Source organism: Solenopsis invicta, chromosome 16 (genome assembly GCF_016802725.1).
Source record: "Solenopsis invicta isolate M01_SB chromosome 16, UNIL_Sinv_3.0, whole genome shotgun sequence".
Classification (NCBI taxonomy): domain Eukaryota; kingdom Metazoa; phylum Arthropoda; class Insecta; order Hymenoptera; family Formicidae; genus Solenopsis; species Solenopsis invicta.
The window spans coordinates 9,064,298-9,079,420 of NC_052679.1; the positions used below are offsets into that span (position 1 = coordinate 9,064,298).

The window sequence follows — 15,123 nt, forward strand, 5'->3', positions numbered from 1 at the left end:
TTGAGGTTAATATTAAGAAAATATTTTCTATAGAAATAAGTGTTATTTAAAAGAAAAATAATTGCTTTCTTAACATAGGAATAATATTTTTCTGTACGTACGAAGAATGAAGAATCAAACTGTATACTGTATATATCTTTGAGGAGTAAACCACTGACTAAAATCGTGTACGCCAATACTAATGCTCATTAAGAGGTCTCTCTCATTCACAGGCCTAAAAATTGACAGTTTTTTGAAAGTGGATTGTGAACAAACTATACAACCAATTAAACTAAAACTTTTTATCTGTTTCAATAGGAAGTTTTGTCTTAGAAATTTTAGAGTTTCAAATTTCTCCTTTCCATCCTCCTTTTCTGATCCATTAAATTTGACGCGTTAATTAAGAAAAACACAAAAATCGCGCAAAATTTCCGACGGTTCTATAATAAAGATATTTAAAGAAAACTTTTTTACTCGTATTTTATTTTGTTAAATGCAGTTACAAAATCAACATTTGGGATAAAATTTTGATTTTCAGCATTTTTTCACGCATTTTTTAACAAAAAAAGTTAAAAATTGATTAATATAAATACATTGTGGTCCGTGAATTGTATAATAATTGTGCAAAATTTTAAATTAATCGATCAAACCGTTTTTTTTTGAGCGAGTTTTTCGGGATTTTAAAAATATGGTTTTGAGAAAAGCGACGATAAATTTTAAATTAACTTTTTACGCATATAATTCAAAGGTTTTCTTATCAATCGTTAATCCGGTATTCCAGGGCCATAAAGTAGACCGTCTACTTCTTCGTATACGTCGTGTAAAGCTTATTTCTTCTTTCTGCGAGATTTTCTGTCTTTTCTTTGCTTTTCTGATGAAGGGGAAAAAAAAGTAAAATTCTTGTCCTTTTGAAGGCTATACTGGATTCTGAAAAATCTTTTTGTATTTAACTTTTTTCACTTTTTGCTCTGTGTTTTATTTTAAAACAATGATAATTATAGCCAGATTAAGTGAAATACAACGCATTCACGATCACGTGCGAAAGCAGATGAAATAATAAATATTATGGATGTGGAACTATATCTGTAAACCACAATTAACTTCTTTTTGGTTCTTTAACTTACTGTAAGAGTCTTGACAAAATAAATTAGGAAACGGTCTCTTGAAATGAATATATTTGCGGCGGTCAGCCTTCCATTTTCATTCTACGCAACGTCAAAAAATGTCCATTTTCTCAGAATTATTTTTTTTTTAAACCATTTTAGGAATTGATTCTACACATATGTAGGATTCGAAAAATGCAATAAAAAATTGATTTTTTTTATTCTTTTAATGAAAAAGATCCCTTAATGCCCAAGGCATTATTGAACACTATTGTTGAATTTTTTTATGTAAGTTTACTAAGTGTCCTAGTAACGTCCATTAATGACCTAGTAATGTTCACTAATTCCCAGTAATGTTCTAATAATGCTCTACAATGCCTCAGTAATGCATAATAATGCCTCATACCGTAATTCCTACTAATTCTCAAGTAATGCCCAATAATGCCCCAAATCTGCACACCGCAATGCCCTCAGCGGTTTATCCCCCGTAATTTTCCAATATCTTTATCCAGTCTTTTAAAACAATTTGATAATAAGCATTTTCCCTTAGAATAATGCTAACTTAGCTGACATTTGTGAGAGTAGGCTGCTCTCTATGAAAATCGATATTCGTATCGATTCCTCTTGAATTGCATAGGTAAAGTGGCCTGAGGCAATTCATGTACTTATCTAACTGTTGCGTACCGAAAATGCCCTAAAAAAGATTTTTCATAATTCTTCTCTCAGAGACTTTTTATAGTGGAGGTTCCACAAGAAAAATTGAAGTGCCCCCTTGTATGATAATACCGAGTCACTCACTCACTCAGTCTCTCTCTCTCTCTCTTTCTCTCCTACATTGAATTAGTTATTTAACAATATAAATAAAATAATCTGATTTTTTGAGAATTGATAAAAACCCTAATTTTTACAACTGCGGTATTAAAACTAATAACAAAATAAATATATAAATAATAAACGTTTCACTATTTTATTACACTCAGATTTTAAGTGAGTAGAACGTATTACTTTTAAAGCTTATTTTAAAAAAAAAACTAGCTTTTGGCTTATATTTTTATTTGGCTCTTATTGTGGAAAGTTTTATCTTATATTGTTTATCATTGAAACGAGCATTTTGTATATACATAAAATAGGCAGTTTTAATTAAGACATTCTATAAATGTAATGATAAACTCTTCTAAGAATATGAAAAAATAATAGATTGTATTCTAAAAAAAGCTTACAATTTTATTATTAAAAAAATATACAACTCATACAAAAAGTCATAATATTGAATTTCAGTATGCTAAAGTGATTCATTACTGAATATATTTTTGCGGAGTGTAATGTAAGGGAAACGGTTACTGATTTATAATGTTTTTCATGTGAACGACAGTTTTGTTGTAGACTTGATATCAAACAAAAGACTTCTTGATTAATACGATGATCGAAGAAAATTGTGTACCTTTCTTGATTCTAAATTCCCTAATATTTCAATTCAGCAAAAATGACTTGTGTTGTTTGACAAATGACCAATTTACTTGTTTCTGCGGTATAATTGAATAGATTTAAATAGAGTAGAGAGATAAAAAATTTGCATGGTTAATTTGGAGACAAAATTTATGAATTTTGTTTCGGAGAAAAGATAAGAGAAAAGTTTAGAGCTATTTATTATTCTATTTAAACTGTAGAAACTTGATTTGTAATATATAATATTTATATTTAAAACGTAGTAATTAATTTTTTGAGCCTATGATTTCTAAAGAAGCTATCTGCTATTTTTGGATCCAGTCTCTCTTAGGACAATTTGCATTACAGATTGATCCTAAAATAGACAACGTTAGAAAAATATTATTGCAAAATATTATTGTAAATAACAATATAAACATAAAACTCTTTTTACGTAAAATTGGGTAAAATTTTTGCGACAATATCATTTCGTAATGTTTTTCTCATAGTCTATTTTAGATTTAATTTGTGCAGTATAAAAATCCTAAAAAAATTGAATTCAAAAATAATAAATAGAAGTCATAAAATCGAATAAAAAACTCAAAATTTTTAAGTCTGTTTTTAACGACAGAAAACGTTTATTTTTAATTAAAAAAAAAAGATATTAAACCAGAAAATAGCAGATTACTTCATCAGAAGTTAAAACGTAGGAAAACGTGACAAAATTTTTAAGTCTGTTTTTAATGATAGAAAACTTATATTTTTAATAAGTTTTGTATTACAAATTAATTTTGTACATCTCAAATATAGTACACAATGTCCAAGCAGAGAACTGTGCCCATTTATTCTTTTTTCTAAAATAAAGTTGCAAATTTTGCTTCCAATTAAAGCCTTTTCAAAAAAGGGAAAAAAGCTTAAAAAAAAGAAATTGCGTAATTTTTCATTAAAATATATTTTTTAATACGGGAGTTTTTGGCATTACCATCTTCAAAGTAATAAATAATGAACGAAGTTCAAGCCATAAAAAAATGGTTATTTGTTACTTAAGAATATTTTCTTTATAACATTGATAAATATTGAATTCCAAAAAAAATTTATAATAATTTATGTATATGAATATATATATATATATATATATATATATATATATATATATTTATTTATATATTTACATTTTTTGAGATGTAACGTTATAGTTAAAAAAAATTGTATAATTCATAAAAACATGTTATAAGGTACTTGAGCCAAATAAAACCCACTTTTAAATTTACCATTTAAAAACGCGCTTTATGTTTGAAATATATGCTTAAAAGATATGTCATAGGAAGTAGATAAAGAGGAACTAGGGAATTAATACCGGTAACGACACGTTTATTCAGTGCAACAAAAGCTTGTAACAAAGTGGATAAATCAGACGTTTTTATAAAAATTTTTTGTAAATTTAATAAATATACATTGTTTTATGATTTATTACAACATATTATAATATTATTCAACTTTCCAACTATAGAAAAAAAACATATATTGTGTGTGTGTGTATACACACACACACACACACACACACACACACGCACGCACACACACGCACGCACACACACGCACACACACACACACACACACACACACACACACACATATCGATTTTTTGAAATAAGTTTACTTTTTTATAAATAATGTATTATTAAATAAGGCCTAAGCTAAAATTGCACTAAAATAGTCAGAATTTTTTAAAGTTAAAATATTAATTATAGATAAAATTAAAAATAATTGTGATGTTTTACAGTAAAATATATCTTAAAGGATTTCTCGTATTTGTGATTAATAATCATTGTAACAGTGAGTTGAAAAATAATGTTTAATTCCTTTGTTATTTTTAATTTATTTTTAATTTGGGCTTTATTAAAAACACAAGAATTTAATAAGGCCCAATTTCAGAGTTTATAAACATTTCTTTTTTGTTTATTTAAAAATGTTTTATATAGATGATAATTTTATTTTAGCGAGTGGTTGAAATAAACATTTTATTCTCATTTAGTTTATTTCAAAATTATCTTTGTAAATAGAATTTATAAAACGTAAAATAAGTTAGGTGGGCTTTATTCGGGTATCTTATTATGTGAATGTCGGGGTTGAATAAATTATTTTTTTTAACTAAATTAAAAGTTGATAAAATTAATTTCATTATATTAAAAATTATCTGAATTATAAGTTAAAATAAAAACTAACCTACTTTAAAAACTAACTTTCAACTAAATTAAAGGTTGCATTAAGATCAAATTAACTTACATAATATATACGGGACGCAATTTACGTGAGCTAGAGTTTATTAATTCATACAAAAAATTATTGGACATCAAGATTCGCCGCATATTACTGCAAGACCGATATTGGTTCTCTCATCTTTATGTTTGACATTTTTATCATTTTATCAGTTCTTATTATTGTAAAATTAATTTAAGTTAAATTCAAAGTTTTTTGGGGGAATTTTCCCATAAGTTCAGAACTTCACAGCTAATCATTACTGAGCAAATACATCGGCCTATGTACAAGATATTCTGTTCATCTTCATAAGAAATTAAATCAAATAGTCAACAAATCACTCTGTTAACCTAGAAGTACTACGTTTATCACATTATTATTTTATTTTTATTTGTATTTTTAATTTTTAAACTAGATGACAGTATAAAAAATATATTATAAGTTATTCGTTTGATAATTGTTGACCATTTTTAATAAAATTTTATCGTTTAACAATAAAGACGTTTTTACTATTAGATAAAATAATAAGTATGGTATAAATGTTTGAATAGTACCTATAGATGTGCAGTACTTAGAATACATAATTTTATGAGCGGCTATAAAAAATGAAAATTGGAAAAGCGGAAAAAAAAAACAAAACAAAACAAAGAAATATCGGAACAGATCACAAAAAAATCAAAATAACTACCCTGAGATATACGAGGAATAATAAAGTCCGTAAAAATCATACAGGAAACTTCGGGAGCAGGATGCTACTTATATGTAATATTCGTAATCCGCATGTAATCCGTAAAATTTATGTACGTACGAAATTGGAATTTTTTAAATGTTAACGACTGAAATCGGATTGAGGCTGACCCGATACAAGAGTCGAAACGTTTGTGTTTTTAAATAGTAATTATAAATAAATAATATTATTAGCTTTAATGTCTAGTCTGGCATTGATGCTCGTTAATTGTTATTTTTGTTTTTAAATTTTGTAAGCCGCTAATATTTGATATTTAAATTCAAAGTTTTGTGAAATTTTGTGAAAAATATTATTTATATTAAATTATGTCATAATTTTTAAAAATTAAATTACATTAAATAACAAAATGGTTACAATATTGTAATTGACATATAAAATAAATTTAATATGTTATTTTTAAATTAAATTTATATAAAATAACAAAGAAAGTGCTTGAATCAAACAAAACTCACATTTATTTTATTTTCAAAAACTCTCTTTCTGTGAATATTGAAATAAATTAAAAAACAAAATTTTTATTTTAATTAATAGAAATAAAATATATGTATATTCCAGGGTTGTGTAAGTTAATATATTTTTAAACTAACAATAAATTTAATTGAAGTTAATGGCATATAAATTAATTGCATATAAAATTATATTAAAAATGAATAAAAAACTCAGTCAATTAAAGTTACGTTAAAATTAATTAATTAAAATTAAAAGTTAGTTTTATTTGTATTTTAAGAATTAAAAATACAAATAAAAGAGCATTATTCACATTAAATTAGAAATTCCTAATTTTTTTAAAATTAAATATTATTTAAAACAAATAATATGGATTATCAAATAAATTTAATATTTAACTTGAAAATGAAGTATATAAATTAATAATATAAAGTAACAGAGAAATATAATGTTTTATGTGGGATACTTTTTCTTACATATTTTTTTACATAGATAAATTTTTAACGTAGGGAAAAAGTTAAAAAATTAAACTTTGTGTTTCCAAAATAATTAGCTAAAATTAAAAATTAAATCATTGAAAATGAATTTAATTAGGTTAATAGGTATTCACATTTTTTATTTAATTTTTAATTCTTATTTCTACTATTTATTATACAACTCCGATATTTTTTGTACAAAATATTTTTAATATTGAGCTTTGTTAGGATATATTTATGAATATAATAAGGTGAATCAAGAATGAATTAAAAATAACAAAAAAACTAAATATTATCTTGAGTTTTAAAATAATCATTTAACTAAAATCGAAATTCCTTGTTTGCTCCACTGCTAATCACATCTTTAATTTAATATTTAATTAATTTTACAATCTTTAAAAATTTCTAGCTATTTTGATACAATCTTAGTTTATCAAAGGTTAGCAGCATTGAAATTGTTTGTTTTTAATGTAAGCGTAATAAACAAATAATAATCTTAACAATGGCTATATAAGTGTTTCTTTAAATGAGTATGTTGTTTCTAAAAAAATATACTTATTTCAAAAAGTTATGTTATGTCCGCGGCTTGCGGAATTGTAATCCTGGACGTAATTATTTTGATTGATTTGACTTTTGATAAATAAGGAGGCAGCCGTCACCAGTCGTGGCTGTGAGTGGTGAATAACATCCCCAGATATACGACAATGGGTGTATTCCGAAAGTTCTATTAAAAATAGTCTTTTTAATCATAAAGTTAGTAACACTCTAACTAACTACGCTGTGTTCCGTAATGTAAGTTAAATTTGTGATTATCGTTGGCTTGAAAAAATCAGCAGAGAGGTTAGTTTAATTTCTTGTATTTTAATTATTTATAAAATAATTGTAATCATGTATTATTGATTAAAATATTATTTACTAACAATAATTTTGATTTTAAAATAGGAATTAAAGAGCACAAAAACTTCTAAAAACTGAAAATTAACTGCAAAGTTTGTTTGTAGGATAAATTTTTTGATATTGCTAGTATTGATATTATTTTTTAAAAATCTTATTTGATTTTGTATGAAATAAGTATGAAATTATACTATAATAATATCTAATAAAAGTCTAACATTTATAAGCATGCTAGCTAAGCTACTGTAGACTCTCCAATTACTTAAATAGAATAAATTTTATCATGCACTCTTAGTGCACATAAACAGATATAATATAATTTACTTACAATTAATAATTTCAAATTAATCAAAACTTGCAATTTTTAGCTTCACGGAATTTTTGGAAATCCATCTTTTGCTTAATTCCTATTTTAAAATAAAAATTATTGTTAGTAAATAGTATTTTAATAATACATGATTAGAATTATTTTAATAGATAATACGTCATTAAAATTATTTTATAAATAATTAAATTACAAGAAATTAAACTATAACTTCTCCGATGGTCTCTGCAAGCTAACGAAATCACAAACTCAACTTTTATTACGGAACACAGCATAGTTAGTTACAGTGTTACCAACTTTATTATTAAAAGAGATATTTTCGATAGAACTTTCGGAATACACCCAATATATTTAAAGGAGAAAGAGAAAATTCGGGAGGGTATTTGGTTAAGTAAATTAATGAGCAAAGATATTTTGCGAAAGCAGAATATTTATTTAAATAAAAATGAGTTTTAACAGGGCGAGGGATTAAATGAAATATTGTGTGTGTGAGCGATAGTACATGTATAATTGTTTGATTATATAAGTGTACATTTTACAAGAAGGATTGTATAAATGATTGTATAAGTGTGTTGAGTGATTGGATATAAACGCAAAAAAAATATGTGTACTGGCGCTAACATAAAAATAAAAGTAACATAATAACATAATATACGTATGTAAATTAGTGGCTAGTCATAAATAATAAGAGTGTACCCGTATGGGACTCGCTGGATATCCATTTTGGTTCGCGTATTGCTTATTATCTTTGGAACTTTTCGCGTATCTGCCTGAGCGAGTTTGCCTCCTGAACAATCAGGTTTCCGAGCCGTTACCGAGAGCGATAGAGGGTGAGTACGTGTCCGCGTCGGGAAAAAATTCTTTACGGCCCGAGCCGGTTTCTTACAGGAAGTCGGGGGTGGTTTGATTAATGTTTTTGGCTGATGGAGGAGTTTTTCGGGTGGGTGCGTTTGATCCGTTGAAGGAGGTGGAGGGTCAGTAGATAGAGGTTGGGAGTCTTCTATCGTGAGGTCAGGCATTGACAGTCTCTCCGTTCCTAAAGCCTCTTCCGATGAAGGTAAGGAGCTTAACCGCGGTTTGGAAAATACTGATGAGTCAAATTTATCCGACTTGTTGTATTTTTTCATCAACTGGCGAAAGAATCATCGTTGGCCCTCCGCGTAGGCACGGTGTGTCTTCTTTCTGGCCATATTTTCTTAAAATGATGCATGATTAATTATGAGGTTTGGCACGAGATTGTGAGAAAATTAAAGTATGACTTACCGGTCTTTTCAAAGATATAAATTTTAAATGAGACAGAGAGAGAAGAGTCTGTTTAATTGCGCAAGAGATCTATAAATTTTAATGAATTAATTATTAATTACAGTAAAAGAAAAGGAAGAGATAAGAAAATATATTAAGAGTAAAGCGAAATGTTAATTTTTAATTAATGGAGAAAGACGAATCCGCTGGGTCGGAAGCGACGTTTGTCTGAATGCTTTTCTGAGGGTGGAAATAATTTTGAGAATAGTCGAGAACTACTGGTTAAAGAAGTGAGTGCGTCGAAGAGTCGCGTTCGCAAATCTTCTTCAACGGGACTGGAGAGTGAGAGAGAAAGGGATCGTCGAGGAATCGCGAATCTTTCTCAATGGTAAGGATGGAAGAGAGAGATAGAGTAACGAGTGAGGCCACACTCTAGCGTATGCTTGGTGTGGCTCAACCCGTTGAGACTCTAATAGGAAGGAGTGAGAAAGGATGGTAGAAAAGGAAAAGGTAATCCGACCGGGGCTACCTCGAAGACCAACGTCTTCGTCTAGGAATAAACTCACCCGTCGGTGAGATCGTACCTGGAGGTCTACACTTTGGTCGAACCCGGTCGCCGGGCAGCGAATCTCGCTCGACCAACAAGACTGATCTGAATTTTGGAGCTCCGATTTCGCTCCTTTTATAGGCAAGGATGTGGACAAGAGGTGTCGCGGGATGTTTCCGCAGGTTCGCGAAAAATTCGGAGCAATAGTTTTTCTAAACGCGTAACCCTTAGAAGCCCGTACCGTTCCGCGACTGCGCGGTTTGCGCCTATAGTTCGCGCGAGGTGCTTGTAGACTTTCCCGGGAGTCGCAACGTCCGGGATACCGCGTACTATGCTTCGACGGGAATTCTTATATTTAAAAAATTAATATAAATTATGTTTCTTAAAGGATTTTAATTTGGCGTACATGGTACGGTGGAGGACGATGTACTAAAGCGTTATGTAATGTTAAAAGTTTAATATTTTATTGTTGCTACTGCAGGAAACTAAATTTTAACAGGAGGAATTTCCTGGAAATTTTTATGAGTATTAATTTTTAAATTAGCGTGATTTGGAGTGTACAGGGCGATAGCGCCATGTACACGCTGTTGTTTTATAAAAAGTTAAAGTTTTATTGTTATTTATATAAAATTAATTTTTATATTTATCCAAAATTTTTTAGCATTTTTATTGGTTGCAATTTTAAAGTTATTTTAATTTGATTCGCATGGTACGGTAGCAACACTTATCCGCGAAAGAATTACGCTTCAATAATTATCAATTTACCGTTTCTAATATTTTTAATTAAATCGAAAAGTAGGTGGAATTTCGATGCGCGGAGCCTTGTGGTGTTAGAGGGGGTCGCGTGCTGAGGGGTCGGCGCGCGCAATGTTCGTGCAGCGTTTGTTGACGCTCGCGGGATTTATTGTATCTTTTTAAATAATTTTTTTTACGTAGATAGATTTTTAACTTACGACGGAAAGTTAATAAGTGAAAGTTTACTTATTTAATATTGACTAACAATAAGTTAAAATTGTTAACTTTTTAACTTTATTATTTAATTTTTAACTTTTTATAATTAGTTACTATCCAATCTTGGTCAATACTGAAGACTTTCTTTAATGGAACAGCAACAAGTATTGATGTACATTTTTATTTGTATCAGATTGACGGGCATGCCGCGGAAATGGGACCGGAGCTTGATGAAGAGATGGAGAAGGTCTTTGCGATGGATGCCGGAGAAAAATTCGACGTAGCCCGGCTTGGATCGCCCTCGGAGTCGGCTGGATCTGATCGAGATCGTGATCGTGGGCCACCTCCACGATATGGTGGCGATCGCGATTTCAATCGTAAGTTACATTATTATCTTTAATTTTTTGTTATTTATTTTCAATGTCGTTTTCTCTTGAGAATTGGAAGTAATCAATTGCGCTCTTCAGAATATCGTAAAAAGAGCTACCCGCATCCACATATGCCCCTGAAGAGTCTGCACTCCAGATCTATGCGACGACACCTTTCACCGTAAGTTATTCAATAAAGATGGATGTTCGAACAAAATCTGTTTCGTATCTTTCTCGGATCATCGCACAGTGTAGGAATCTCAGAAAAATTAAATATTAAATATATGTCTTGATTGACATTGTAGCTAAATTGAAAAATTATAATTATTAAATACATTATCTCATATAATAATAATGTGTAATTAATTGCAAATAATATAAACGCAAAATATTAATATTTCTTGCGATATAACGCTTATTATCGAGAAAGGTATTACATACGTATGCTTTAGTTTTTTCACTTTGTTTAAATATTGTTATAAACTATACTACTTTTACGTATAAATAACATAGAACGCTAGAAAGTAAGCAAAAACTTTTTTATAATAATTTTACATATTGAGTTTATTTATAATAGTCGCTTTTTTATTACATCTTAATGTTATAATATTTGCCATATTTCTCTGGATACTAAACTTGTATTTAAAGAATTTTTTTATGTAATTTAAAATTTACAAAAATTACGGAAACTTGTGGATTTTATGTAAAAATTGACAATATTTAATCAAAATCTTTTTATTGCACTGCTTCGCATTCGTATTTTTTCCATTTATGATTGCAACATTTTTGATGATTTTGAAATCTACGTTTGATTATTATTCTACGTTGATTATACATACCTGTATGTTGTTATACTGTAATTTGTTTAATGATCAATAATTAAGCTATTTATAAATAATTTGTTGTGTAATATTATAAACAAATATTTACATTAATAATTATACTTGTAAAATTATTAATTTTAATTATTGATTTATATTAATTAATTATTATAATAATTTATATCAATTCATTATTAATTTAATTATCAATAACCAAATCAGAATATTGGTCGAAACTTATCATAAAATCCTACCTTACGCGTCAATTTGAAATCTTGTGCAAATCATTAATTCGAAAAAGCATATTCTCTTCCGTATCAAACATATGTACAATCGACTTCATACACGTTAATAAGTACATGATTGATTTAATATTTCTTACAAGTTTTGATATTAATAAGCATCTAACTTCTAACAGCTCTAACAGACTTTTCGAAACTTTTTGAGTGAATCAAAATTAATTGAATGCACGTGAGAATGTTTCTATTGAAAAGCTGTAACTAGAAAAGATAGAGACCTCTTTCTTCATTATCCTTAGTGAAGGATCAACGGTAGAAGTGCCCACCGAGGATGACCATAGCAATGTTCAGGCGAGGAGTAACGAAGTTCAGGAAGTCGACGGGATGAACCATAATGGATTGCGATCAACTATCACACCCGAAGCCGAGGCCGAGGTCGATGAGGAAACGGTGGAAGAAACCGAAAATGTAGGCAGCAACGAGAGCGAGGCACCAATTTCTGAAAGAGCGGCCTCTGGTTTTAACGAGAGTCCGACTATTGGCAGTCCGAGGGTGCAATTTGAGAAGATCAAGGAAGAGGACACGTCGGGCACGCAAACACCGGAAGTGCCGCCGGACACCACTCCGAGTAGCCTCGAGGAAGATCGAAATCGCCGAAGGCATCAGAAGCATGAGCATAAGTAAGTTGATTCGATGATGTCCTAAAAATTTTTCTTGATATTTTTGTAATATTTTTAAGAATTTTTCATACAATAACTTTTTATGAAAATTTCTGAAATGATTTTTTTGCAGATTTTGTAAATTTCTTTGATATTTATGGAATAAGAAATCTTGAAATATTTCAGAATTTACATATACATATAACAAATACTAGAAAAGATAGACCTTCTTAGTATTTCTCATAAGTATTCCGATTCGTATAAAAAAATCAGAAAATTTTTTTTTAAAGTTACGAGATCAGAGCTTTAAAACAAGACCAATAGGGACATAAATTAGAACCCAAGATGAAAGGGAGCTCAGAAGTGGAATTAATTAAATTAATTGTGAAATATAATATTTTCAAATTTTTAATTTTGCTGTTATGTTCTTAACTTTGAAACTTTGATACTAATACAAAACATTAAAACTGTCATTTCTCTTGATATTTTACAAGTTCTTTTACTTTCAATCAATTGAGTTATATCATTGAAAATGTCAATATTGCTTTCCGTATATTTTTTGCTACTCTTCCCGTTTCCGTCGCTTCATAAAAAATTTTTAATAAATTAAAATTAAATAAGAATTATTTACGGTCGCTTATTAAAACAACAATTCAATCTTCTTGTAATTTTAATTAAGTATAATTTTGTTAAAGATATTAATTATAATAATATAATTGATGATGAATTTATTGAAAGCCAAAAAAGTGTAATTAAAAAATGATTTTCATTTATATATATATTAATTTTTAATAATATTTTACATTTCTTGTGCAAAAATTATTTATAAACAATTAAATTATTTGTAAATAATTAATGTAAACAATTATTATTTCGTTTTTGTTTTATTTTTTTTCCGAGAAATTAAGAAACCTCTAAAAATGAAATTTTACTCAGGACACACAAAAAGATGGTTATGGCTCTGTTATATAAGATTATACAGAAATTCTGAAAAATTATATGAAGATTTCGCATATTTTTTTACTCTTCCTGTTTTCGTCGCTTTATATAAAAAATATTTAGTAAATTAAAATTAATTAAGAATTATTTACGGTTAGTTATCGAAACAACAATTCAATCTTCTTGTAATTTTAATTAAATGTATTTCGTTAAAGATATTAATTATAACGATATAATTGATGATGAATTTACTGAAAGCCAAAAAAGTACAATTAAAAAATGATTTTTATTTATATACATTAATTTTTAATATTTTACATTTTTTGTGCAAAAATTATTTATAAGCAATTAAATTAATTGTAAATAATTAATTAATGTAAACAATTATTATTTCATATTTGTTTTATTATTTTTCCTTCTGAAAAATTAAGAAACCTTTAAAAATAAAACTTTGGTTTGGCTCAGGCTAAAGGCTGGCTCAGGACACATGAAAAGATAGTTACAGCTCTGTTATATAAGATTATACAGAAATTCTGAAAAATTATATGAAGAATTCCAAGAAAAAGTTTTATCAGAGTAGTAGTAAAAAGTGGCGGAGAAGGAAGAAATAGATCATGCGATCTAATTAACTTCATTTAGCGTCAAACGAGGACGTATCTCATTTTCTGATTAGTAACACAACATTTTGATGTGAATACAGGTCAAAGTAAGTAAATTTGAATATCGTGCTTACATATATTATGGGTGCACGGGACCCGAATCATCCTCGATATTTTAAGGGCGAAAGTTTAAATCCGGCATTTCATGTCACACAATTTTGTGGACTCATATTTGCCGCTGTATAAACTGCGCAATTATGAGCACGAAACGACCGACCTTTATTTCGTACCATCCCGAGCGCGATGAGCTAGATTCGCGGCGTGACAATTCCGGCACGGAGCGGTACCAAGTCGGATAGTCGGCTGGTTCAAGATTTATGGGGTTGAAATATGCTAAAAAAAAAGATGTACACATTGGCGACTCAATCGAACTTTGGTTTTATTTAGACCACTGAGATTCCTTAATTCTCCTCAAACGAAGTCTTCCCAAATTGGAATCTCGTAAGTTATCCTTAAGTATGATACGTGAAATTGAAGTATTACAGTAAAATTAGTCACACACATACATACACACACAGAGGGATTAAAGTATGTAGTAAGTGATTACATTTATAATTATCTCCCACGCGCGACGACTGATTGAGCCTTTCTTCTCTTTACATCGCTATTAAACCATAATTAGGAATCGCTTCTTCTGCTTTCTCTGTAAAAATTTCAATATTTTTCTACAAAAAGAGACACAACTAACGCCCCATTATCGACTGCTCTTCCAGACGTCACCATCACAAATCTCGCAAATACTCTCTGCAGGAGGATCCGCAATGGCGGAAGCGATCGGGAGCTGGTCTTCCAGACGGTTCGAGTTTACTGGCGCGGCGTGTGAGCGTCCAGCCGGAGGAGGCGAGCACCTTACAGGAGCTCGATATCGATGATCTGGAGTCGCATCGCAGCGACGATCCGCGTGGCATGCGCCGACACAAGGCTGCTCACTTGACGGTGCAGATCGGCCGGCGGAAGGAGGGCGGTATCCCTCATGACACCTTCAAGAAGATGTACGATCACTCGCCGCACGAGGTGTTTGTTCAGCTGGACGAGCTGCATG

At 29.4% G+C, this 15,123-nt stretch overlaps 1 protein-coding gene across 7 annotated transcripts in view; it reads left to right on the forward strand.

Moving 5' to 3' along the window:
- The window catches only part of LOC105198542 (band 3 anion exchange protein), a 103,764-nt gene that overhangs the window by 69,437 nt on the left and 19,204 nt on the right, over positions 1-15,123 (forward strand). For 6 of the 7 annotated variants that reach the window (XM_011165277.3, XM_011165278.3, XM_011165279.3 and 3 more), the window contains 4 exons: positions 10,590-10,773; positions 10,864-10,945; positions 12,124-12,504; positions 14,795-15,123. The exon at positions 14,795-15,123 is cut by the window's right edge and continues 359 nt beyond it. In XM_011165277.3, coding sequence (XP_011163579.1) covers positions 10,590-10,773; positions 10,864-10,945; positions 12,124-12,504; positions 14,795-15,123 — 976 coding nt within the window. Of the gene's footprint in view, positions 1-10,589; positions 10,774-10,863; positions 10,946-12,123; positions 12,505-14,794 lie in introns of those variants that run through there. The other variant, XM_039458165.1, reaches the window with a different exon arrangement.